We start from the raw sequence: 27,214 nt of genomic DNA on the forward strand, positions 1-27,214 counted from the left end.
CCGGCACGTTCTGCTTCGCTGCACAAAATTGCCACCAGAGCTGAAAATAGAAAAATCTTGTCCGACCTTTGCAGGTAAACTGGTGGGATTTCAGCCAAACTTTACAGGAGTGATCAGTACCTTCCCTAGTTGTGCACATCACTGAAATCATGTTCTTCTTTTCTGCACAAAATGGCCACCAGAGCTAAAAAAAGAAAAATCTTGTCTGGCCTTCACAGGTCAAACTACTGGTGAGATTTCAACCAAACTTTACAGGAGTGATCAGTACCTTCCCTAGTTGTGCACATCACTGCATGTTCTTCTTTTCTGCACAAAATGGCCACCAGAGCTAAAAAAAGAAAAATTTTGTCTGGCTTAAACGGGTCCAACTACTGGTGGGATTTCAACCGAACTTTACAGGAGTGATGAGTACCATCCCTACTTGTGCACATCACTGGCATGTTCTGCTTTGCTGCACAAAATGGCCACCAGAGCTAAAAATAGAAAAATCTTGTCTGGCCTTCACAGGTCAAACTACTGGTGGGATTTCAACCAAACTTTACAGGAGTGATCAGTTTTGCACATCACCTGCACATGTCACTTCCCTGCACAAAATGGCATAGAAAAATCTTGTTCAGCCTTCACAGGTCAAACAACTGGTGGGATTTCAACCAAACTATATTGGAGTGTTCAGTACAATCCCTAGTTGTGCACATCACCTGCATTTTTCGCTTCGCTGCACAAAATGGCCGTTAGAGTTATAAATAGAAAAATCTTGTCTGGCTTTTACAGGTCGACTACTGGCGGGATTTCAATTAAACATCACATAAGTGACCATTCATACACGGCGTCCACTCTTCTATATTTTCCTATATATTCCTATATTGTGACAATTGTGCTATAATTTCCTATATTTTCCTATAATTGGTCAAAATTCCTATAAATTCCTATATTTTTGGAAATAGTTCGTACAGGTAAGAAAGGACGGTAGCATTTCTAAGGAATAAATTTAATAAATGGATTCGGAACACCTCTTTATTATCAGTATATATTATTTTCTCCATTCCTATATATATATATAGGGAATAGCAATAGCAAAAAACAGGTAGAAAATGGAAAAAGAAAGATGTTGTTAAAGACACTTGAAAGAAACAAAAAGAAAAACTGATGACCAGTTTTTCTGTCTCCACCTCAAAAAACAAAGTGCCTCCTCTAGTTTTGTAAAAAACAAAGCCAAGAGAAAGGAACTAGTCAAGTAAAAAAAAAAGTTCTATACCTGAAGTGAAATATAGTTTTGTGTACCTTCAAAGTAATATGTTGAAAATGGTTCAACTTCTTTCTCAGCAGCAAACTTTTTGTATATCATTGATTTTAATAAACTCATTATTTTAAAATGATTCAAAATTCCAAATTGTACCCGTTCGTGTAAATGTTGAATTCTCCTTAAGCTGGTGCTAGGGGGCGTGGACGGTAACTTGCACTTTCCAGTACCGTCCATGAACAGGCTCAATCAAACCGAGCCTGCAACATTTTCAATTTTGCCGTGTTGGGCTTTCTTTAGGGCTTCAGTTTTTCTCTATTCTATTGTTGAACAATATTTAAGAACAGTTTTAAAAAATAAATTTATGTCTAAATAGGTCATCATTATTTTGATAAATAGACATGATTAATGCTTATTTTACTTGGATTATTTTTGGGGCACCATTCAAAGTATTCAAAATTTTTGAAACTTGTATTGCATATCATTTTAAAGGGAGTTTTCACTTGCATGTAAGGATGTAAGTTTTTGAAAGCCTGCAACATTTTGTATTGCTATGTACAAGAAGTACTTCATGTTATCTCTTCCATACAAGTCACTAGTATTTTTGCAAAGCAATTCTTTTTTCGTACTTCAAGCATTGTTAATTTTATTTGCTGCAGTTTTGTTTCATGATGTGAAAGTTAAACACTGTTTAGTTTTAAAATATAACAAACAGTTTTGTACTTACTGTAGGTGAGTGGAGGAAGAGGATAAACCTACTTTGGCTTATTATTTCTATTCCTATATTTTCCTATATTTTGGCCACGAAAAATCCTATATTTTGATGGCATTCAAATATTTTTTTGTGATGGGAAATGAGTGGACGCCCTGTGCATAGTTTTGGGAGACATATGCTTTTGTGACAAAACCCCTTATAGTTTTCATTTTGCAACCACAACCATTTTTTATTGCTTTTTTCAAAATTGCCACAATCATGTTGTTCTTGCTATCCGGAAACTTTAATGTTGGCCATTATTTTTCCATTCTTAATGGATTGTATTCATACTTGTTCACATTAATCCTTTGGACAATACCTTGGAGAAGACCAGCCTGAACTTGACATTGACTGATAAAGGACATTGACCTTTAAGGTCAAATGCTGAGTTTTCTTGATATTTTAGCTCATCTGAGGACAGTGTCCTCAAGGTGAGCTTTTGTCATGGCCTATTGTCCGTCGTCCATCGTCCGTGTCTGTGCGTCAACAATTTCTTTAAACAACTTCTTCTCCTAATCCACTAGGCCAAATTTGTTGAAACTTTGCAGAGTTGTTCCTTGCATGAAGCTCTGCCAAAGTTGTTCAAATAATAAGATTCCATAAAGAACTCTGTTAGCCAGGGCAACCAAAATAATTTTTTTTACAAAAAATCTTTAAAAATCTTCTTGTAACAATCCAAAAGCACTATAGAATAGATATTTGGCATGAAACATCTTCTAGTGGATGCCTACCAAGTTTATTAAAATAAAAAATGTCCTAGGGTCAAAATTGGCTCTGCCCCAGGGGGTCATTGATTTTCCTTATATACATGTATATAGTAGAATCTTAAAAATCTTCTTGTGAAAATCATAAAAGGTAAGATCTTAGATCATTCTTGGATAGCTCATTCCTTTAGAAAAGACCTTCAAGTAGACCACCCTGAACTTGACCTTTACTCATAAATGACCTTGACATTTAAGGTCAAATGTTTGAATGTGGCTTGATTTTTGTTATAATTGGTCATAGCTTTGTTACTTATAATGCATTGTCTTTATACTTAGACACAACAATCCTGTGGACCTTCAAGTAGACCAAATTGATAACCAAATTGATTATGGCCTTCACTTATCAAAGACCTTGACATTGAAGGTTAATATTATTTTGATTTCACAAGTTTTTAGCTCGACTATTCGATAAGAATAGGTAGAGCAATTTTAGTCACCGTCAGCTTAACCACTTAAGTTAAAAGTCCATTGACATATGACTTTGAAACTTACACTTGTTTATCATCATGACCCTTACCTGTAGACAGGAGGAGGTAACTGTATCAAGCATTTTGACAGAATTATGCCCCTTTTTCGATTTTTCGAATTTACGTTAAAGTTTTTGTTATACGTTAAATATTTTCAAAGTCCATTGACATAATTATAGCTTTGAAACTTTGCACATTTGTTAACCATCATGACCCCAACCTGTAGACAGGAGGAGGTAACTGTATCAAATATTTTGACAGAATTGTGCGCCTTTTTTGACTTAGAATGTCCGTTAAAGTTTTTGTAATACCTCAAATATTTTCAAAGTCCATTGACATATGGCTTTGAAACAAGTTGAAATTTTATACTCTTCTTTGAGAGCATAATAGGACTCTCTCCAAGGCCTATAACTGTAAAATGGATTTAAAGAAAAATTTTACCCTTTTGTTTACTTAGAAAATTTTACATTATCAAGGCTTTTTACTATCAAGTTCTAAGAAGAGTCGAGCGTTGCTGGATTAATGTACAAATTTGATCTTGACCTTTATTTGACCTTGGTCAAATTATTGAAATTTACTGTTTATTTATGGATATCATTCCTACTTGACAAAAGAACACACTTGACAAAATGGACATGTTGAATTATTCTGATATGACTTTGATCTTTGTTTGACCTTGACCATCAAGATCATGTTTTGAAAATTTGGTTAAATTGCCATTACCTTTTTACTTACAGATTTAATGAACCTTTTCAGTGTTTACAGTTTTATGTAAATTTGCTAACTTGTTATCCAATTGCTACACTGAGATAATACATAGTCAGTGCTTAAAACCCTGGTTTGCACAAAAGAGCACATGGTTATGTTTGTGATACTGTTTGTGAATAGTTAACCTAGCAATGAATGGAAAGGGTATGGCTAAATATTCCGCTACGAAAAACCGGAAAGGTCCATTAATACTTTGGACAAAAGAAAACATATTACAAAACCAATATGTTGAATTTTTTTATATGACCTTGGCCTTGAATTAACTTTGACCACCAAGGTCATATTGTTGAATTTTGCTTGACTTGTCATACTTAAAGATTTCTTTCAAAAGAACACATATGATAAAACATACATGATTTTTTTTCTGACCTTGACCTTAAATTTACCTGAACTGTCAAAGACATAATAAATTATATGAAATTTGAATTTTATTTGTTGTAGAAAAATCATGTTTTATGTAAATACTCTTTACAGTTTTTTTGTGATATTTTAAACAAGATTGACACTGTATATTAATAACTTATATTGTAATTCATTTGTAAAAAACTTAAATCTAACATTTACATTAAAGATTTTATCAAAGCTTTTTGTAACTTTTAATCTAAACTGACATGTTTCTTTCTATTTAGCACCAACAACGTCTTCAACAGATGAATCATATTTTTATGATGAAGGTAAATTGTCATTTCATTTCTTACACTTTATATTGTTTTTTGTACAAAGTTTTTTCTTTTCTTCCTATGTTGAAAATTCTGGTTGCTATGGCAACAAATAGACTGAAAATATGGCGAATTTTACACATAAATTGGATCCAGTGATAACTCAAAAAGTACTGAAAATATTTTTTTGAAACTTGAAATATGGGTAGATGACAGTCTGTAAATTATGCACATCTTTTTCTTTTCTTCCTATGTTGAAAATTCTGGTTGCTATGGCAACAAATAGACTGAATTTCCAGATTTCTGATTTGAATTTTTACGCTTTTTCACTATAAGTTCTTTATTTCTTAAGGTGTTTACTTCAAACTTAAAATATAAGTTTCTGGTCATCAACCACATAATATATGACAAGGTTTACAACTCTAGCACAAAAATTATCAGAATTACCTCCCTTGAACTTAGAATTTTTATGAAAAAAATGTTGTCTTTTTTAAATCACTTCTTCTTTATTTCTTAATGTATCTACTTCAAACTTCATATATATGTTTCTTATTATCACTCAACATTTGTGAGAAGGTATAATATTCTTGCAAGACTATTTCTAGAATTATGTCCCCCTTGAACTTAGATTTTTTTCGAGAAATTGGTATTTTTTACTCCGACTTCTTCATTCCTTATAGGATTTACTTTAAAATTCCACATCGTAATAATATGATAAGGTTTATAAATCTAGAATCCATATTTCCAGAATTACCTCCTCCTTAAACTTTGATTTTTTCTTATTCATTCTTTAACTTTCTTATCTCTTCATGGATTTACTTCAAATTCAAAATAAACATTCATGATATCAACACCTACATTATATTTTTGTTTTAATTCTCATCTTTGTAACTTACTATACATAATAGTTAATGCTATATTTGAAAATTGTTTTTTTTTACTTATCTTCTTTGTGACTATAAATGGATCTTTAAACTTAAAGTAAAACTCTTATCAATGTTCATAAATCTAGCATCGTTATTTCAAGAGTTATCTCCTCTTTAAGAATTTTGTATTTAATCATGTTATATTTTGGTAACAGGGATTTTTAAAAAAATAACTTAAGAGTCTCCTTCAGTCTGTCTGTCTGTCTGTTCATAAAAACAGTTTCGACCTGATTTTTCCAACAAATTTACTTAGATTAGAGAAAAGTTGAAACATTAGTTATACTTATTCAACTTGAGAAAATTGGACCTTTTGATTATCTGTTATATAAACATAATTTCCAGACAAGGCAGGGAAACTTAACACATTACTATGTTATAGACAAACTTAGAACTCAAAAGATTTAAGTTCATTTATGTCATTCATTCACTGGTTAAATTGAATGGCCAATGGCACGTCAAAATGTTGCTGGGGTTCTCACATGTAGAGGACTTATAGATTGCTTGCAATACTATGATAATTGCTTGTTTCATATTATGATTACTTTATACATTTAAGCATTTGTTAAAATTTATTAAGAAAAATGCTTTGATAAACATGTAATCATTTGCTCATTTTGAAATAGTGTATTTATTTACATTGAGTAATAAAGAAAGGTATCTCGCCATCGAGCAACACGTGATCACCAATGCTTCTCAATTAGATCTATTTATCTATATACAATAACATATAATCATTCAATAATTAAGTTACTTATAAAAAGAGAAAATGCATATTTTGACATGAGGCAGAGCTAAAATATCAGTATTATAAATTGTTGAAATGATTCATTTTATATTAGATGTTGTATCATTGCGGCAGGGTGATACATGCATGCTCTATGAAGGTTTCAAAAGAGAACATACTTCTATATTATAATTATTATTACCTGTGTTTTTATTAATGTTCTATGATCTGTTTGATGGGTTGTATGCACTTTTTAGTAACTATAAAGTATGTATATATAATGGCCACTAATTGGTTTGATGATTGATGTTAAAAAAATATATTATTAGATGCTCATATACCAAAGTTTTCATGCAAACTATCCTATTTATTTTGTTTACACTTTTGCTAAATTATTAAACAAACAAAATCAGTTAGACTGCTTATAATAGTACATAAGTGCAAAATGTATATTCCTCGCCTTGGATTATGTTAAAACATAAATACATAATATATATTCTGCGGCTTGGATTATGTAAATTTGTTCATTAGTCATAAAATTTACCTCTGTATTTTCTTTGGAGTTTCTCTATGCATAAATGAATTATATTTAGATTACAAAAAAGAAAATGTTTGATATTTTATTAAAGCAGTGGCCCATTATGTCGTGATTTGGCAGATATCATATTTTAAATGAGCTCCACTGAGGTAAAAAATCTTGCGTAATTCAAGCATTTAAAATAAAAAAGAATCTACAAAGGGTAATTTAAAAATATACTCAGAATTAAAGGCTCATTATGCCCTAGAAATGCTTTTGTTTTTATTTCTTCAAAGCTTTTTATTTTTGTTGTACAGTGTTATAGTTTCCAAAAAGAGTACCAGTACTCATTGGCCATTTACCTGAATCATCTTTTGTATCTGTTGCCATGTACAACACCCAGACCACAACCTCCAAGGTCAAGGTCAAGGAGATAAAAGGTCAACATTGTTTCATGGAGGCTATATTTCATGTCAGGTCCATAATATTTTTCACCCACCAAGGAATTTTGAAAAAACTTGGCACAAATGTTTACCTTGATAAGATGCAGTGTGAAGTGCATTATCCAGAACTCTACCTCCAAGGTCAATGTGGCACTAAGAAGTCAGGATTAAACATAGTCTGTTATAGGGCCTATTATGTATCTGGTACACAACTTTTCATTCATCAAAAGATTTTGAAATAAGTTTGCACAAATATTCACCATATTTAGTGTACCACTGAGACACAATCTACTCAGCTCAAGGTCACACCTAAAGGTCAAAGCATAACATGATCTGTATTTTCCTTGTCCAGGGAATCACTCTTAAGAGTATTAGAGAGATTCTTGTGATACTTAAAATATAAGAAGATAACAGCGAGAGGGAATGCACTTCAAAAGAAGTTAACTGCATCTTAAATAATTTTCAAGTTATTCCCCTTTAGTTTATGTACTTATTTTCAGAGATAAAAACTGCTCTATTGACACTTTATATTTTGCCATAATTCCTGTCAAATTTTAAATTGCTTGTGCAGATATAGCCTTGATAAAGCTTTTGTAGTGAATGTCAAGGTCCTTCCCTAAAACTATTGTGTGTCTCATGTAAAACTTCACACAGGCAGGGGATGAAAGATTACTCTGTTATAAATCCTTGTTTATATCATTTAATCATGTGCAAGTAAACAATTCAGTATGTTATTGTTATATGTGAGTATTTGAATATATTCCAGCGGTCACAATTTCTTTTATTTTCCCTATATATTCAAACAACTATATTAGCACTGCTGCTAAGAGATGTTAATGTTTGCTGTGTTCACTATCTTTATTGTGAATATATGCTGAATTTTGTGTTTTGTTTAAGCATCCTTTTGTTTGTTATTTAAGTCTGAAACTTAATGTAATTATATGACTTACAATAATTTTCCTCAGCTTTTTGTATGCATAAAGAATATTCTTGTTTTTCAGCAGTTTAGTCGCTTGTAGAGTTATATTACCTATATTAATAACTAACCTATGTTTATTATTTAGTTCAGGAAAAGAGGTGTTATTCTTGTTTTTCAGCAGTTAAATCTCTTGTCGGGATGATAGAGTCCTCAGTGCTGTAGAGTTATTTTACCCATATAAATAACTAACCTATGTTTATTATATAGTGTAAGAAAAGAGGTGTTTAGTTTTTGAATTAATTATCTTGAAATCACTACAGGACATTCAATGGTAAATTCTGTTTTCTTTCTCATCACTACCAAAGGTAATTAATAGCCCTGTCTAATATTTATGTGAACGAAGGTAGTTTTCTTAAATTCTAAAGATTTTATAACTTTGATAACCTTGAAAAATAATTCATGTGTGCAGTTTTATAAACACCCTTTTTCTTTTTACAAAGGGAAGTTTATTTACTGAAAATTTGAAAAGAACATTACGCAATATGCCGTATAATTAAAATTTGATACCCCCAATTTTAAATTTATTCATGGTCCTATAGAAATCAGTGTTAAGAGATTTTTTAGCCATCTCAATTTGAATTTCGGTGGTTGAAACGATGATATTTAAGCATATAATCATACAATAGTCTTGTCAGGTATATACAGGAATATGGTGTTCAGTATGTTGCTCAAACACTTTTTAAGTGATACTAAATTTAAACCTTACATGAAATTTTTACTGAACAGTTGGAAAAAAATTCAGACAATTAGCGAATATCTCAATATACCAGAAATAATAAGCTAAATAATAAGAAGGTACTGTCCTTGAATACTAAAGATTTGATTACTTGATAACCTACAAAGATTACTCATTTGTGCAATAATATGATGATGAAACACCCATTTTGTTTCACCTGGGAAAATATATTTTTTGAAAGTTTGACATGAAAATTAAAAATTTCATACATTACACTACATTGTTATGATTGAACATGCCATTTAACTAAGAAACAATACACCTAACTTATTCTTATTATGCCCCTCAGGGCATATAGTAATTGAACCATGACTGTGTCCATATGACGTTAACCATAAATGTCAAGTTGGATTATTTCTAAGTTCTACCTGTATCAATGACTCTTAATTTACACACTAATCAATACAAAGAACATGATCTAGGCAAGTAACATAACAATGGCTCCCATTTTTACCAAGTAATTGCCCTTTTCAGCACTTTGAAAATGAATATGGTTAACCTTAACTGGCAAATAGGATATATTTAAGTTCTATCGGTTTTCTATTCATGCAAGATGGATATATTTAATTTATTTAATGATATCTGATATACAGTACACTTCACTAATAGCGAACACGGTTATAGCGAACTTCCGGTTATAGGGAACAATTTGTTTTGGCCCGAAATTTGGCCTTCTTTATTTAATATAAAAATATATGGTTATAGCGAACACGGTTATAAGGAATTATCGCTTGTAAGGAACTCATTTCTTAGTCCTAATTTAGTTAATAGTACTGAAAATTACACTTTTATAACGAACTCCAAAATATTGGCTATCCGTAAATAGATCCTGCCTTTTCAACTTTCGTTTTCATTCGCACGGATTAAAACTCGGGCGGATGTACCGTTTATCGTTGTATGTACTTCAGTACATCTATTCAAATGAATTATATATGAATATAGTTTTCTATTTTGGATATTTTTAAAACATTCTTGAAGTAAAATGAAAGAACATGGTGCCACGATGATTATAGAAATATGGCAAATCATCATTGAACTGGGGCAAATTGTTTTCACCAAGATAAAACGGTTATTTATTAATTTTCTTCAATAGTTTTGCTCCAGTAAAATAATTATGATAATTTATAATCGGTTTTCAACATAATCATGCATGCTTGCAAGCATGATCCATTGCAAACTGCAAAGTACGCTTGATTTAAATGAAAAGAAATCTATATATTACATTAGTAAAAGTCACCCTTAAATTATAATAGAAGATTCAATATAAAAGGAAGGAAAAATCGAAAATCTTGTTTATTCTCAATCATGGAAAGAAAACGAAAATAGTTTAGAAACAAAATATTACATTTTATGTGAAATTGAGATAAGGAGTAAAACTAAAACTGAAATAGCAATGATTTTCCAATTCCAAAAAGTACGCTCTCGGGTAGTGTGTCTAAAATATAAATAAATGACTAATATTTCTATTTCTTAATCAAATTCTCTTGAAAACTGGCGGACAATGGTAAACAATCAGTTCGTTATATGTAAATCTATTCGCTATAAAAACTCCTGATACAACGAACTAATTCGCTATATGCTTACAAGGAACTCCGGATATAAGGAACAGGTTTTGAATGTCCCAGTGAGTTCGTTATAAGCGAAGTTTACTGTAGTTGGTGGATATCTTCAATGGTCCTCTCTTCTTTTGTGGAGTTTGGGGTTTCTAGGGTCAAGGTCAAAGTCACTGGTGTAAAAAAATATTTATGCTCATACAGTATTTATTTTTAATTTGATGACTTTCATGTCAGACATGCCAAGGGAGGTCTTCTTCCTTTCGGTTTAGTTAGGAGTCATTTGGGTCAAAGCCAAGGTAACCAATGTCAAAACTAGACTTTTACACTTGGACAGGTATATTAACCTAATTTTATTAAAAATGTCTTTAATATTTGGTAGGAACATAAAATTGAGGTCTACACCTTTGGATGGAGTTCGGGGTCACCTGGTTCAAGGTCACCAGTGCTAAAAATCAATTTTTACTCTTTTGAACATACAGCCTTTATTAATGGACAGATTACTAGGAAGATATCTTGCATGGTCTTCTACTTATAGGGGTCAGTAGGTCAAGGACTGTGGTGCCAAAATAGATTTTACACATTGGCTGATTGTAACAGCCTTTATTTATAGATTGATGTTTTTCATATTAGGAAGGAACATACCTTGGGTGGTCCAGTGCTGGGAGTCACAAGGTCAATGTCACTTATGCTTACAAAAGATTTTTTTACACTTTTTTATACAGCCTTACGTATTTTTTTATACCAATGTCTCATATTTACAAGGAACATACCTAAGGTGGTCCTTTAAGTTTGCATGGTGTTTGGAGTCCCTGGGTTCAAAGTTAACTGAGTGAATGGATAAACATTTATTGAAAAATTGTTACTGACAAGAATCTGAGCCGGGGGCATTTGTGTTTAACTAACACTTTCTTGTTAGTTTTTTGTTAAGTTTAAATAAAAGAAAATGATTGCAATTTTATATTTATTTCAGATGAAATTGTGGAGAATCAGAAACCAGAACAATCAAAACATAGTAAGTTAATTGTACAAATCACCAAGGCTATATTAATCACTGCTTTATTGGTTTTACAACAGTAACTTAACTTTTAAAGCCCCCAGGCATATTGTAATTGAACCGTCCGTCTGTACGAGGTTTACTTAAAATGACAAGTTTTGCATTTTTCTTAAGATTAATTTGTATCTGGGCAAGTAAATTGAGAAATTTACTTCCTTTGAATGGAGTAAGGGGTCAGTTGGGTCAGGGTCGCCAGTGCTAAATATAGAATTTTACACTTTTTCTCTTCCTGAATTGACAAAGGCTAAAGGTTAGATATTTGGCATGCAACATTTTGAAGTGGCCCTCTACCAAGATTGTTTAAATTATAGACCTGGGATTAAAATTGGCCAGCCCTTCGGGTCTTAGGTTTTCCTTATATGTTTATAGTAAAAACATAAAACAATCTTCACCTCTGAATTGATAAAGACTAGAGGTTAGATATTTTGCATGAAACATTGTGTAGTGGACCTCTACCAAGATTGTTCAAATTTTTGCCCTTGGTAAAAAATTCACCCCGCTCTGGGGGTCACAGGTTTTCCTTTTATGTATGTAGTAATTTTTTTTAAGAATCTCCTTGTTGGAAGGTACAAGGCTAATAGCTTAGATATTAGGCATATAATATATAGGTCCTCTACCAAAGTTGTTCAAATTGTGTCAAAATTAGTCCAGTTGGAGGGTCATAGGTTTTCCTTATATGTATAGATAGTAAAAACGTTAAACAAAAAATTTATCCTCTGAATTGACAAAGGTTAGATGTTCGGTATCTTGCATGAAACATTGTATAGTGGACCTCTACTGAGATTGTTCAAATTTAGCCCTTGGGTCAAATTTGGCCCGTCCCTGGTGGTCATAGGTTTTCCTTTTATGTATATAGTAAAAACTTCAAAAATATTCATCTTAAGGTACTAGGCAGAGAGCTTAGATGTTTAGTGTATGATATCATCTGTAGGTTCTCTACCAAAGTTCTTCAAATTTTGCCCCTCAAAATTGGCTAGGCCCCAGGAGTCATAGGATTTCCTTATATGTATGATTATAGTAAAAACTTAAAGAATCTTCATCTGAATTGACAAAGGCTAGATATTTGGAATCAAACATTTTGTAGTGGACCTCAATCAAAATTTGCCCTGCCAGGGAGAGGGGGGTGGAGGATGAGTCATTAATTTTCATTTTGTACTTATAGTAAAAACTGAAAAATTCTTCTTTTCTGAAGGTACAAAGCTTAAAGTTTTGATATTTGTTATATAATATCATTTATAGGTCCTGCACCAAAGTTGTTCTAAGTTTGGCCCTTACACAAATAAAGTCGGTCTTCAGGTGAGCTCTTTGGGGTCAATGGCCTCCTTGTTTGAAAAATTGTTATTGACAAGAATATGAGTGGGGGCATTAATGTGTTTAGCAAACACGTTCTTGTTTCAGACTGAGTTACATAAATTTAGTTGTTAGAATAGTTTTAAGGAATAGAGATCATATCATGTTGATGAGTGCAGTAAAGTGATGTTGAAGTTGTTGTCAGAGTATTAAAATGTACTTTAGGGCTAAATGTCTTATTTTAAGATTCTGACATAATAATTGGTACCCGTGTTTACCATTAGCTAGATCTAGATTTGCTTCAACACAATCATTTCTGATGTCTAGCCTGAATGTTTGTATTCACAATAAAATGTATAACTAAGGTAACTACAAGTATAGGCTTTTATATGTTTTTATTATGCTTCCCGAAGGGAGAGCATATAGTCGCCACCTTGTCCGTCTGTCCGTCCGTCCATTGTCTTGCCTGGAGCATAACTTGAAAACCCTTGGAGATAATTTGTTTAAACTTCATACTGTGGTAAAGGGCATTGAGGGGGAGTGCAGTGTCAAAGAAACATAACTCTATTTTGCCCGATTTTTGAATTATCTCTCCTTATAGAAAAATCTTATCCGGGACATAACTCTTAAACTATAAGAGATATCAACATGAAACCTTGTAGGTAAATAGATCTCAATGGGTAGGTGTGCAGTGCACAAGAACAATAACTTCTTTTTGCCTAATTTTGGAGTTATTGCCCTTTGTTAATTTCAACACTTTGAACTTTGTCCATAACTCTAAAATTATAAGAGATATCAAGATGAAACATTGTAGGTAGATAGATCTCATTGAGTAGAAGTACAGTGCAAAAGAACCATAACTCTGTTAAGCCTCATTTTTGAATTATCTCCTCTTTTAGAAAAATCTTGTCCAGGACATAGCAGTAAAACTATGAGAGATATCAACATGAAACTTTGTAGGTAGATAGATCTCAATAGGTAGATGTGCAGTGCACAAGAACTTGATCTCAGCCTTGCCAAATTTTGTAGTTATGTCCCTTTGTTCATTTTTACATTTTGAACTTTGTCCGGGACATAACTCGGAAACCATAAGAGGTATCAACAAGAAAACTTGTAGGTTGATAGATCGCATTGATTAGAAGTGCAGTGCAAAGAAACGTTTCTCTGTCGTGCCTAATTTTGAAATTATTACACTTTGAACTTTTTCCAGGGACATAACTCTGAAACTATAAGAGGTGTACTTTCCTGTGTCCAAAACCTATTCGGGGAGCATCACCCGGCTCAAACCGGGCTTTTGTTATTATTGTTGAAGTTTTGGAATCTTAGTTAGAAATATAGAAGTCAGAGATGGCTTCACACATGTATGTATTATGATCTTGTTGAATTTAATAAGTTGTCAGGTAAAAGTTAATGAAATGGTTCATCTTGTTCAAACATGAACCACATTTAACAAATATAAATATATACACTGACATCTGTTTTAAAGCATGTATTATTTTGTGTCAGGTAATAGATAAATCAATTAGTTAGTCTTTCATCATAATCCTAGCTTGTCTATACATTCTAACTAAATCATGTGACACACAACTTAAATTAATATTGTTATGGATGATATTTGTGTGTGACATACATTGTAACATTAGGTTTCTTAGCTATTATTTAAAAAAATATATACATTTCTTACATTTAATCAATAATGTACTGTTATCAAATAGCATATAAATAAAATAGTAAAAGTTTGATATGATACAATGCAATTGTTATATAATTTAAAAAAAAAATTTTGTTTCAAGTAGGGCATTCAATTGTCAACAATATTATAGAGTGAAAATATGGAAGTTAGCTATAGCACTACATGTCACAGTATAGTTAAGTTACAAGATGATTTATAATTAATCAAACATTACATTGATACTGCATTATCATTAACTGGCACTGGTAAAAATGTAACTGGATTTGCCTTAAGTGGATTTCACTAGGCTGGATCTCATGAGGCGGTTTAACAGTGTGATCTGTTCTAATAAAATCCATGAGAGCCAAATACAAGTAACATATTAAGGTACTCCTATAATAACACTTTTATTTGTTGGTATTATAGATGCCAGTATGTTCATGTCAAACCAACTATTTGTCTTTAGGGGGAATCATATTGGTGCAATTGATTATGTTGATGTTAAATGTTGAATAAATTTATGTACACGTAATAAAATTATATATTTACAGAGGAGGTAGTGAGTATGGGTCAAGCCGTTTATGACGATGAGAGTTCAGGAGGTCACTTCATGGCATATTTCCTTGTCTTTATTGTACTCTCTATTGCTGGCTATATTGTATTCTATAATAAACAAAAGGTGAGTATATTCTCTCAGTATCTGTCTTATTTATAAACTACTCCTATTCATATGTTTAGTTGATTTGTTGTTGAACTGTTATATTATTATACCCCCGAAAAGAAGTTTGGGGGGGGGGGGTTATATGAGTCACCCAGTGGTCGGTCTGTCCAGCGGTCCGTTGCATTGTCTTTGTCCAGAGCATAACTTGAAGACTAATGGTTGGAATTCAATATAACTTCATACAATGGTCAAGCACATTAGGAGGAAGTGCAGTGCACAAGAACCATAACTCCATCTTGACTAATTACAGAGTTATTGCCCTTTGTTACTTTTCCTTGTCCGAAGCATAAATTGAAAACTTCTTGTTGGAATTCAAAACAACTTCATACAATTGTCAAGCACAATAAGGGAAAGTGCAGTGCATAAGAACCATAACTCTATCTAAAGTAATTACAGAGTTATTGCCATTTGATGCTTTTCCATTGCTTTCTTTTGTCCGGACCATAACTTGAAGACTAAAAGTTGGAATTCAATATAACTTCATAAAATGGTCAAGCTCATTGAGAGGAAGTGCAATGCACAAGAACCATAACTCCATCTCGACTGATTACAGAGTTACTACCCTTTGTTACTTTTCCTTGTCTGCAGCATAACTTGAAAAGAACTGGTTAGAATTCAAAACAACCTCATACAATGGTTAAGCACAATAAGGGGAAAGTGCAGTGCACAAGAACCATAACTCAATCTTGACTAATTACAGAGTTATTGCCCTTTGTTACTTTTCCATTGCTTTTTTGTCCAGAGCATAACTTGAAGATTAATGGTTGGAATTCAATATAACTTCATACAATGGCCAAGCACATTGAGAGGAAGTGCAATGCACAAGAACCATAACTCAATCTTGGCTAATTACATAGTTATTGCCCTTTGTTACTTTTCCTTGTCCGGAGCATAACTTGAAAACTACTGTTTGGAATTCAATGCAACTTCATACAGTTGTCAAGCACATTAAGAGGAAGTGCAGTACACAAGAACCATAACTCCATTTTGACAAATTACAGAATTATTGCCCTTTGATACTTTTCCTTGTCCGGAGCATAACTTAAAACATACTGGTTGGAATTCAAATCAACTTCATACAATGATCAAGCACAATAGGGGAAGTGCAGTGCAGGAGAACTATAACTCTGTCCCAAGTAATGATAGAGTTATTGCCATTTGTTACTTTTCCATTGCTTTTTTCTTGTCCAGAGCATAACTTGAAAACTACTAGTTGGAATTCAATACTATTTCATACAATGGTCAAGTATATTGAGAGGAAGGGCAGTGCATAGAAACCATAACTCTTTCTTGACTCATTTAAAAGTTTTGCCCTTTGTTACTTTTTATTGTCAAGTGCATAACTTGAAAATTAATGGTTGGAATTCAATGAAACTTCATACAATGGTCAAGGGCAGTGAGATGAAGTGCAGTGCACATGAACCATAACTCTATTTTGACTAATCTTCAATATTTATAGAGTTATTGCCCTTTGTTCCATTTCCTTGTCTTTCTGGACTTATTACAGAGTAATTCAATAAAACTTCATCAATGGCCAACCACATTGAAAGGAAATGCAACATACAAGAACCACAACTATCTTTAATTGCCCACAACCATAACTCTATTTCAATTCTTTTACAAGGTATTCTGTTACTAAAAACATCCTCTTTTCCGAAGCAGTCTTGCAGGGGTATTAATCACATTTAGTGATAGTTCTAGTTTCTTCATTTATGTTCACCTACATAACCTTTTTCATGTAACAATTGTGGTCTATGTGAAATAGTGATATGGATTATATCTAGATAAAGAAAGCAGCTATGATCACATTGGCATCAGTGCTATACAAAATACACTTAATTGATATTGTTTTGGAACAATTAAACAGGATGTTAGTTTATAAGGTTAGACATAATTATTGTGCTAAAATAAGTTTAAATAAATTGTTTTGGAACAATTAAACAGGATGTTAGTTTATAAAGTTAATCATAATTATTGTGCTTAAATAAGTTTAAGGGAAGAAGTCGGCATGATTACAAGGATATTGTAAGTTAATTTATTGGAAGTTCTTTCTGTCTTTACATTTACTTATCGTTTTATTCTCTATCTTCTTCATCTTTGCTTTTCTTAGCAGTGCTTTTGTAGTTTTAATATTGGCATATTCACGAGCCTTGTTGCGGGTTTTATCCTAGTAATTGTAGTAGATATTTAAGAATGTAGCTTCTACTAAAATTAAAACTAAATTTAATAAAAACTTAAAGATGGACATATATAAATTTTGACTGTGATCAGTTATGTATTTATTCTTGTATGAAAACTGTTAAGAAGAATCTTTTGAAATGTTTGTCTCTCTAAAATCTGTCTGCTTAATGTAATGAAAATCATTAAATCAGTTTGTTATAAACATCAATCTGTTGTTGTACACTTTCTAAATGACTCCTTTTCAAATTATATTATCATTTTTGCTTTAAAACATCTCTAGTCAGTGATATAAAGCAAAACATCTCTAGTCAGAATATATCACACTCAGTGTGAGTAACATCCTTTTAAATCAAAATGGCTTAAAATTATGTAGGCTTACATGATGAAAATATCACATAAGTAGGCAAAAAAGGGGTAGTGAAACAATTATTATCCTATTGATGAAGAAAAATTCCTCACCAATAACAATACTATAATCATTTTTCCTGAATAAAAAAAACAACAACAACCTAACTGTAAATGTAATAATAATTATGCATTGATATACATGTATACAATGTATGCTTGCATTTTTATAATCATTAACTTCGATTGACTTTACATTTGTTGAATTATTTTTTTATCATGTCGTTATGCTTTTGTTTTAAGCCTTTGGGATGGTCAGGCAGCTTCAGCTTATATATACATGTATAAGGTTCATTTTTGAAGAATGCATTACAACTTTCTTTATGAACACCAAAATATGTTATCCCAGTTTTTCACAAGACATAAAACATTTGTTTCTGGGTACTAAGCAAGGGGTGCATGTTTTACAATTTCCATGTCTGTTGTACATTGTACAGATTCAAGATTGAACTCTTATCCTCCTGTATTCGAAACAAATGAAATTTGTTGTATTTGTTGTTAATTGATGTTAGGATAAGTTATTTAAATACATTTATGAGCATTATACATATTCTGGTTATATATTATGACAAAATGAACATGTTGAAATTCTCCCCTGGGCTTTTTTCCAGGGCCATAATTTCATGACAATCTTGTAGATTCGACCTTCCATTATAAGTTAATTTAATATATTCATGCACCAATACTAAAATCAGCATTCAATGTAATATGCTTATGTACCAATGCTTAAATCTAGCATTTAATGTAATATATTTATGTACCTTGACTTAAATCTAGGGTTCAATGTAATATATACTGGTCAGGGACCATCAACCGGACACTTTTTGAACATTTTTTCATAAAGATTTCATAATTTCAAACCCAGAGACCTGAAAATTGGACACAGTACAGCTATGTTCTCCTCCTAACTAACAAACTAATTTGTTTATTTCTGATTATATTGACACTGTATCTGAGGCTCGTCAAGGAGGGTATCAAAATTACGTTAATTGTCTACTGTCCGGACAGATATGTACATGATGTGATTTAATTCATTTAAATGCTAGGGTGTTTTATTTTTTTATTTTTAACATGATAAACAAATATTTCAGCAGCAAACGCTGACGTTTTGAATATTCTATTGTTTACTGTGCAAATGATTATAGCTGGTATTTGAGGTCAGGTATTGCACTCTAAACCCCCAAATTTTCAATGTCAACATCCTTGAAATAGACATTAAAATATTACCGTTGAAATAGATATAATTACTTAATTATAGAAGAAACATGCATTTATTGTTGTTATAAAGTGACTGATAGATCGACAACCAATGAACAAAGAAAAATATTTTAATTAAGCATTTTCGGAGCCGTCCGGGTTTGATGGTTGTCCGGTTTCGGTAGTCCCCAACCAGTACACCAGATATATTTTTTCTAAAATAATTTAATGTAATTATTTTAATTCATTTATTTTAAAATTTATGATATATACTAAATGAATGATGCTAACATTTATTTTAATCTACATTACTATATTATTTAATTCCAATTTTCTGCTTTCAGATTTTTTCCATTATTATAGAGGGTAAGTCTGGGAAAGGGGGTCGAAGACCTAACACGAAAGATTACAAGCAGTTGAAGACAGATGATGTGATGCCATCACTCGAGAAATCAGCGTACAGCAAGGACTGTGTTTTCTAACTTCCATTGGCAGAATAAACAAAAATCTCCACAGAAATCCATCCTGAACAATCATATCTCATTTCTCAAACAGTTTTATATCAAGAAGACGTAAAATATTCTCAGTATATGAGCATTCATCACATAAAGAGATTTGTTGACCTGGTTTTTATATGTATACGGTTTTATACAAATAGCACCTGTATTATTGGCTTTAATGTAACCAGTAACATTCAAGTATCCAGTTTTCTGTATAAATTTGTGGGAAAGTTTCAATTGGGACCTCTTATATAATAGTAGTAATATACAAATAGATATGCATATGTATAAACAAATATGAATGTAATTGATAATTGATATAAAGTTTCTAAACATTCCTTTTAAACTTGCCATTAAAATGTCATTTTATATAGTAAAAGTTTTTATGACAGTATGTTATTTCATACCTTGTGCAGTTAAATAGAAAGATGTTCAGATGAAGTTAATTTAAAATTATGGTTTTTAGGTTTATATTGCCTGCACAGATTGATAAGATATGTTTTTGGTTACCATTAAATCTATCACATTGTACAAGCTATCACTCTACATGCAATCTATTTTAAGTGTGATCAATTTCCTGCATTCCGTGCTTTCATTAATATTCATTGTTTAGAAAACAGTCTTTACTTTTAGCATATAAAGGACAGTATTGTTTTAAAAATTCTCAATGTTGATAATTTATTTTATAGAATAAAACACGCAAATGGTGAATAATGAAAAGTGAATAGGTACAGAAAAGTTAGTTCAGTGTGTTTAAAGTCTGTCATCTTTGTTCTGCCCTTAATAAGCAGATTAATGATTATTTTGTGCCATTTCTTTCTACTAGATTGTTATACTGTACAGTAGAAGCATTATACTTTCATTGGAGCATAATATTAAAAGTAAATATTGTATTGGCTGTTTCATATATGCAATCATCTAGCTTTTTCATTGTTTTTAGCATTCTGTGATAAATTATGATCTTTGTTTAATTCCATATTGTATTCTGTAGAATCACAAATATTTATAAGTCATTTATTTCACCTTTAACCTGCTGTAGTGAGGGACTCAACTGACCTTTTTTTATGCAATAGGATAGGAAATATTTTTTCAATATTTATAAGGTTTATTTTCTGTTTACTATAACTTGTGTGCTAAATTTCAGATCTCACTCCTTTTCCTCAGAATGATCAATTTTATTGTGCAAAATGACCCAATAAATAAAAAAATGAGCCACGTCATGACAAAACCAACGTAATGCGTTTGCGACCAGCATGGATCCAAACCAGCCTGTGCAATCGTGCAGTCTGATCAGGATCCATGCTGTTCGCTTACAAAACCCTATAACAAGTAGAGAAACTGATAGCGAACAGCATGGATCCTGATCAGACTGTGCGGGTGCGCAGGCTGGTCTGGATCCATGCTGGTCGCAAACCCATCATGTTGGTTTTGTCGTGACGCGGCTCAAATGTCAAAATGCTTTTAACTCAAATCTTGCACAAAAGTTGATTTTCAATTTAATTCTTAAAAAATTTGAGCCGCGCCATGACAAAACCAACATAATGGGTTTGCGACCAGCATGGATCCAGACCAGCCTGCGCATCCGCACAGTCTGATCAGGATACATGCTAATCGCTATCAGTTTCTCTACTTGTAATAGGGTTTTTAAGCGAACACCATGGATCCTGATCAGACTGCACGGATGCGCAGGCTGCTCTGGATCCATGCTGGTTGCAAACGCATTAGGTTGGTTTTGTTGTGACGCGGCTCAATTATGTATTTATTTATGATATTAGTTATTTTCCTGATGAGGGTAAACATGTAGCTTTTGAGAGACAAGTTGCCTTTCTAAATCCCATCAGTAGCATGTATAACAAATTTTATATAACCACGGTTGATTTATCCATTAATCTTTTAAGATATGAATTAATAAATAAACAATGAAACCTATTATCAATTCCCTTTTGGTTTTCCAATTCTGTACCTCACCGAACATTGTCTTTTATGTGTTCAAGGAAATTCTTAAGTTTAATTTTATTTAGATAGATTACTAAATAATGTTGATAGATAGCATATTTAAAAAAGAGACAAAAAAGAATAAAGACTTTTGTAAATACATGAACTGTTAGTTTAAATTATAAGTTATGTGTTAGAAATGATAAGCATACTTGAGATTCTTGAGAACATGAATTGTTTTTAAATTATTAGCTAATTAAAAGTAAAATCAAGGGTTTTGGGGTACTTTATTTGAAAATTTGTTAAATACATATTTTAAGTACTAAGTATATACCTGTAGGTTTTTTGATACATTTAAAAATACATTACAGGACATTTTATTCAATATACATACAATATTCACATGTGTTAAATAGAAACATTTTATGTGATAACTTTTTGTAGAATCTGCCATAAAATGATAAAATTATGGTAACAAAATTATTTTACTGTTTATGTATATTAGATAATATAAACTTTCTATGCTAAAAATCCTTCCAAAACGACCATAATGTAAGTTTATGAAAATAACAATATACCTTTAACAGTCATTTATGTCCTAAGAATAATGTACATGGATTTTAATATGCATATAATAAAATGTTGAGTTTATGCTATGATATAAATTCTTTTGCATTTTTATTATATAAAACTTTATATTTTGCTTACGTTGTTAGTTGATATTGAACAAATGTTTAAGAAGGTATTTTACTTACATTTTTCTATACTTTAAATTATTGAGTGCCGCTGAATCAATGCTGTCTGTCTATCATATATGTACATTGTATATAGTATATGATAGAGTAATTAAAAGTTAAGTAAAGTCATTAACACAAATAATATATTATAATGCATTTCTATCAATTTGTATCTGACTTGTGTATTATATCTCTCTGAATTAGTGATCATAGAATTCATAGGGTTAAGGTTTGGAATTTGTAATTAATCATTTATTTTTGTTTTGTTGTCGTGTAAGAAGTATCACTTGCTTAAACTAAACTTCAGACTAACAATACTAGTACATGAATTGAAAAAAGTATTTTCAATAGGATTCCACTGTGTATATCCATTAACACAGGAATTGCGCAAAAGTAAGGCCGAATCTGTAAAAATTTATGGCTTGAACAAAACACAGAAAGTAAACTGATAATATTATCTGATGATAAATCAAATCAAAAGAAATCAATAAGCGCGTACTGCTGCTAAGATATTTTAACCAGCTAATTATTTACCGCTTCCGTGATCGAGGGGTTGGAGTCGATGACTTCTAATCCAGTTACCTCTCTGGCGTGGGTTCAATCCCCGGGAGATGCTTTGGTAGTTTAGCGCGAAGGAAGGTACTGGTGTAACTCTCCAGGAACGATGGTTAGGAAACTACCCGCCTATATGACTGAAATACTGTTGGGAAAAGGCGTAAAATGAAACAAACGAACAAACAATTTACAAGAAGGTCATTACTGTTAAAGATCATTTTTGAGAATGACCACAGCAGATACAATTTGATTCAGACACTTTTTGTAAGGTAACACGAGTGTTGCCTCGGTGCATCATTCACGAAATTTTCAATCAAACTTCATACATGTATATGACTCGATATGATAATGTATATTATTTGCAAGGGTGCTATATTTTATGTTATTCCAGTTTTTTTAGCTCACCTGAGCATATGCTCAGGGTGAGCTATTAGGATCACTCTTCGTCTGTAGTCTGTCGTCCGTTGTCCGTTCACACTTTTAAAACGACATCTCCTCTGAAACCATAAGGCCGATCATAATGAAACTTCACAGGGATGTTCCTTGTATGAAACCTTAACAAAGTTTTTCAAAGAATTCCATTCCATGCAGAACTCTGGTTGCCATGGCAACCATTTAAAAAAACTTTAAATATCTTCTTCTAAAAAACCCAAAGAGTTAGAGCTTAGATATTTGGCATGACATATCTTCTAGTGAGTGTCTACCAAGTTTGTTCAAATAAAAGCCCTGGGGTCAAAATTTGCCCCGCCCCAGGGGGTCATTGATTTTCCCTATATGCATATAGTAAAAACTTAAAAAATCTTCTTTTAAAGAACCCAAAGAGCTAGAGCTAAGCTATTTAGCATGAAACATCTTCTAATGGGTGTCTACCATGTTTGTTCAAATAAAAGCCCTGGGGTCAAAATTGGCCGCGCCCTAGGGGGTTATTGATTTTCCCTATATGCATATAAAAAAACCTTAAAAAAAATTCTTTTAAAGAATGCAAAGAGCTAGAGCTAAGATATTTAGCATGAAACATGTTCTTATGGATGTCTACCAAGTTTGTTCAAATAAGAGCCCTGGGGTCAAAATTGGCCGCGCCCCAGGGGTCATTCATTTTCCTTATATGTTTATAACAAAAACTTAAAAGATCGTTTTTGAAAAAAAAAAACAAATTGCTAGAGTTTAGATACTAAGCATGAAACATCTTCTAGTGAGTGTCTACCAAGTTTGTTCAAATAAAAGCCCTTGGGTCAAAATTAGCCCTGCCCCGGGGTCATTCATTTTCCTTATATATGTATGACAAAAACTTACAAAATCTTCTTTGAAAAAACTCAAATAGCTAGAGTTTAGATATTAAGCACGAAGCATCTTCTAGTGAGTGTCTACAAAGTTTGTTCAAATAAAAGCCCTGGGGTCAAAATTGGCCCAGTCCCAGGGGACATTGATTTTCCTTATATGTGTATAGCAAAAACTTAAAAATCTTCTTTGAAAAAACCTGAATAGCTAGAGTTCAGATATTAAGCATGAAACATTGTCTAGTAAGTGTCTACAAAGATTGTTCAAATAAAAGCCCTGGGGTCAAAACTGGCCCTGCCCCAGGTGTGCCATTGTTTTTAACTATATTTGTAAAGAAAAAAAACTTGAAAAAATCTTCTTTTAAATAACCCAACAAGCTACACCTTAGATGTTTAGCATGAAACATCTTCTAATGGGTGTCTACCAAGTTTGTTCAAATAAAAGCACTGGGGTTTAAACTGGCCCCGCTCCGGGGGCCTATATACAGGTGAGCGACTTTAGGGCCATCATGGCCCTCTTGTTTGTTGTTGTTATTAAATTAAATCTGCATATTTTAGTGTAAGTTAAGGATTACATTATTCTTAAGTTTCAACTTAGTCTGAATATTTTGAAGGGCAAAATTAAACTTAGTGCCGTATATTATTAGATTTTGCTTCTGACTTAAAAGCATCCATGTAATCATGAATTGATATAAATATAGTGATATTCACAAAAAATATGTAAAAAATTATTACTTTGCAGTAGAACTTATTTGTCTTTTATTGTGCAATTTTTAGTAGTATAATACTCAGTAATCTGGCTTTTTTAACCATTAACCTGCGGGAACTGAAACTGTCAATGCAACAAGTTTAGAGCCAGACCAACGTGCGTGTCCGTCTGTCATGGCCTACTAACTTTAAATTTTCATCTTGATATCCCAAAAATTGATAATGAAAAGTTTTAAAAAATTTAGCTGAAGAAGTCAATTTAAGAAATTCAGCAGGTTAAAGGTAAACAGAAGCATGGAAGATTTAATTCATTGTGATGTCTCAAGTATTTTATCTTCAATAGCTCACACCCATTTGTTATATTATGTTTGAGATATATGCATATTTTAAAACTAAAACAGTTTTCCTAAATTCCTTGACCATTATATTTGATTTTTAATGCCCTCCCCCCCCCCCTGGGCATTTAGTTATTAAACTGTCCAACTGTCTGTCTGTTGTTCATATGGTTCTGGTCTGTTGCATAATTAGGTAAAAGGGTCAGAAAAGAAGTTTCAAAAATCTTCTTGTCTAAAATACATTGTTAACAGTATATAGTGAAAACTTTAAAAACCTTTTCCTCTGAAATGACAAAGGCTAAAGGTTAGATATTTGGCTAATAGATTTTCATTATGTGGATATGATAAAATCTTTTAGGAAAATTATCATCTGAAGCTTCAAAGATTAAAGCTCAGATATTTGGCTTGAAACATTCTGGACCTCTACAAAAACTGTTCTAATTATGGCCCTAGGGTCAAAATAAGCCATGCACTGGGAGTCACGAGTATTCTTTATATACATAAAACAATAACTAAAAAAATGTTGCCATAAAAAAAAATCAAGATTGTTAAAATTAAAGGCTTCGGGTCAAAATTGGCTCTGACCCAGGGGACTCACTGACCTACTATTTGTTATTTGATACACCAGTTATAAATAGTAAAAAATAAGTAGTTAACTGTTAATACTTAGAATTCCCTATAAAGTAGCAGCAACATATAGGGATAACCTCTCTGTCATTGGTCTGTTCGTCAGTCACAAAACTTGTCCTGGCTACTACAAAACTAATGGAGCAATTTCATCCAAACTTTACAGAAATGATCAGTACCAAGTGTAGTTGTGCATATCGCCGGCATTTTCCAGTACATTGATTTTTGTCAGACCTATGACCATTAATTTAATGTTTTAAGTGTATAACTAACATGTGAGAGTTATTGTACAGGTTTCATATTTAAACATAATTATATAATGATATAGCTATTTGACTTTAGAGTTACATGTACTTTTACATTGTAGTGATTATATGGCAAAAGGTTGTTTTATTTTTATATATGTATATAATAAATATTTGACATTAAACCTATTTTTCTCATAACTTTAATTCATATTTTATACTTCCCAAAAAGATTTAATTCTGCTCCTATTTTTCTTACACCTTTAACTTCTGTGAAACAAAAGTAGAAATGTGTGTAGAAAATTACGGAATATGAATGACAAACAATCAATGTGTTTTATGCTGATTTTGTCCTATAGCTCAGAGTTTAGAGGAGCAATAATTGAAATAATGTTACTCTCCACATTTAATATGTAAATAATTTCTAATATTTTTCATGGCTGTATGGTTAAGGTTGTTGGCTTCACACACTTACCTGTTATAAGTCTGGTTTTGATTCCTGCCAAGAAATTTGGATTCTTCCATGTGAGGGTGCTATCCTGGTAGCTCACAAAACGTTGTTGGTTTTACTCGGGTGCCTGCTCGTGTCTGAAATAATGCATGAAGGGGCACCCAAGCAGAAAGTTAGGGGTGGGACTGGGGAGGCAATGATTTCCTCAACTTTTAGAGCAGCACTCCACTTATACAACTCAAGAATCTGATGAGTGACATACTGCTAAATGCCTTGCCAAAATGGAGAAAAGTGTGAAAAGAGGATAGCTCATCTGCACATTAATCAAAGGGTAATATTCAAAATGCACACAGCTTAGTTCGTCAATGCAGTGTTCCAAGCTGATATCTCTAAAACATTTTGAGCTATAGCCTGGGATAAAAATAAAGCAAGAAAAAATCGGGCAATAATGAATAAATAATGGAGGAACTATTTATTGTTCTATTGAAATATTTTCACATACATGCTTAAAGTTGCAAGTTGATATCTCAGATGCTTTTAAATGAGTTATGGTATGTAACTTTTATATAGAATGGATTGACTTTATATTAGAACATGATATTCTTTAGGATAAGACCTTCAAGTATATCAAACTCAATTTGACCTTGATCTTGACAATGAAGGGTAATGAAGATTTTTCACTGATTTTTGCTGAAATTGACTGTAACTTGGTAATTGATAAATGGATTCAACTGAGCTTGACCCTGTGCTTAAAATGACATTGACTGTCAAAGTCAAATTATTGAATTTTG

The 27,214-nt window shown here is 32.1% G+C and overlaps 1 protein-coding gene across 6 annotated transcripts in view; it reads left to right on the forward strand.

The window, feature by feature from the left end:
- Positions 1-26,173, forward strand: part of LOC132738697 (uncharacterized transmembrane protein DDB_G0289901-like) — a 112,010-nt gene extending 85,837 nt beyond the window's left edge. For 3 of the 6 annotated variants that reach the window (XM_060726289.1, XM_060726283.1, XM_060726287.1), the window contains 5 exons: positions 4,623-4,667; positions 11,504-11,545; positions 15,101-15,228; positions 17,260-17,295; positions 19,398-26,173. In XM_060726289.1, coding sequence (XP_060582272.1) covers positions 4,623-4,667; positions 11,504-11,545; positions 15,101-15,228; positions 17,260-17,295; positions 19,398-19,535 — 389 coding nt within the window. In that variant the 3' untranslated portion in view covers positions 19,536-26,173. Of the gene's footprint in view, positions 1-4,622; positions 4,668-11,503; positions 11,546-13,123; positions 15,073-15,100; positions 15,229-17,259; positions 17,296-19,397 lie in introns of those variants that run through there. The other 3 variants (XM_060726285.1, XM_060726286.1, XM_060726288.1) reach the window with 3 other exon arrangements.
- The last annotated feature ends 1,041 nt before the right edge of the window (positions 26,174-27,214 follow it).

The sequence above is a fragment of the Ruditapes philippinarum genome, unplaced genomic scaffold, assembly GCF_026571515.1.
Source record: "Ruditapes philippinarum isolate M1 unplaced genomic scaffold, ASM2657151v2 ctg2617_1_1_1_1, whole genome shotgun sequence".
NCBI lineage: Eukaryota > Metazoa > Mollusca > Bivalvia > Venerida > Veneridae > Ruditapes > Ruditapes philippinarum.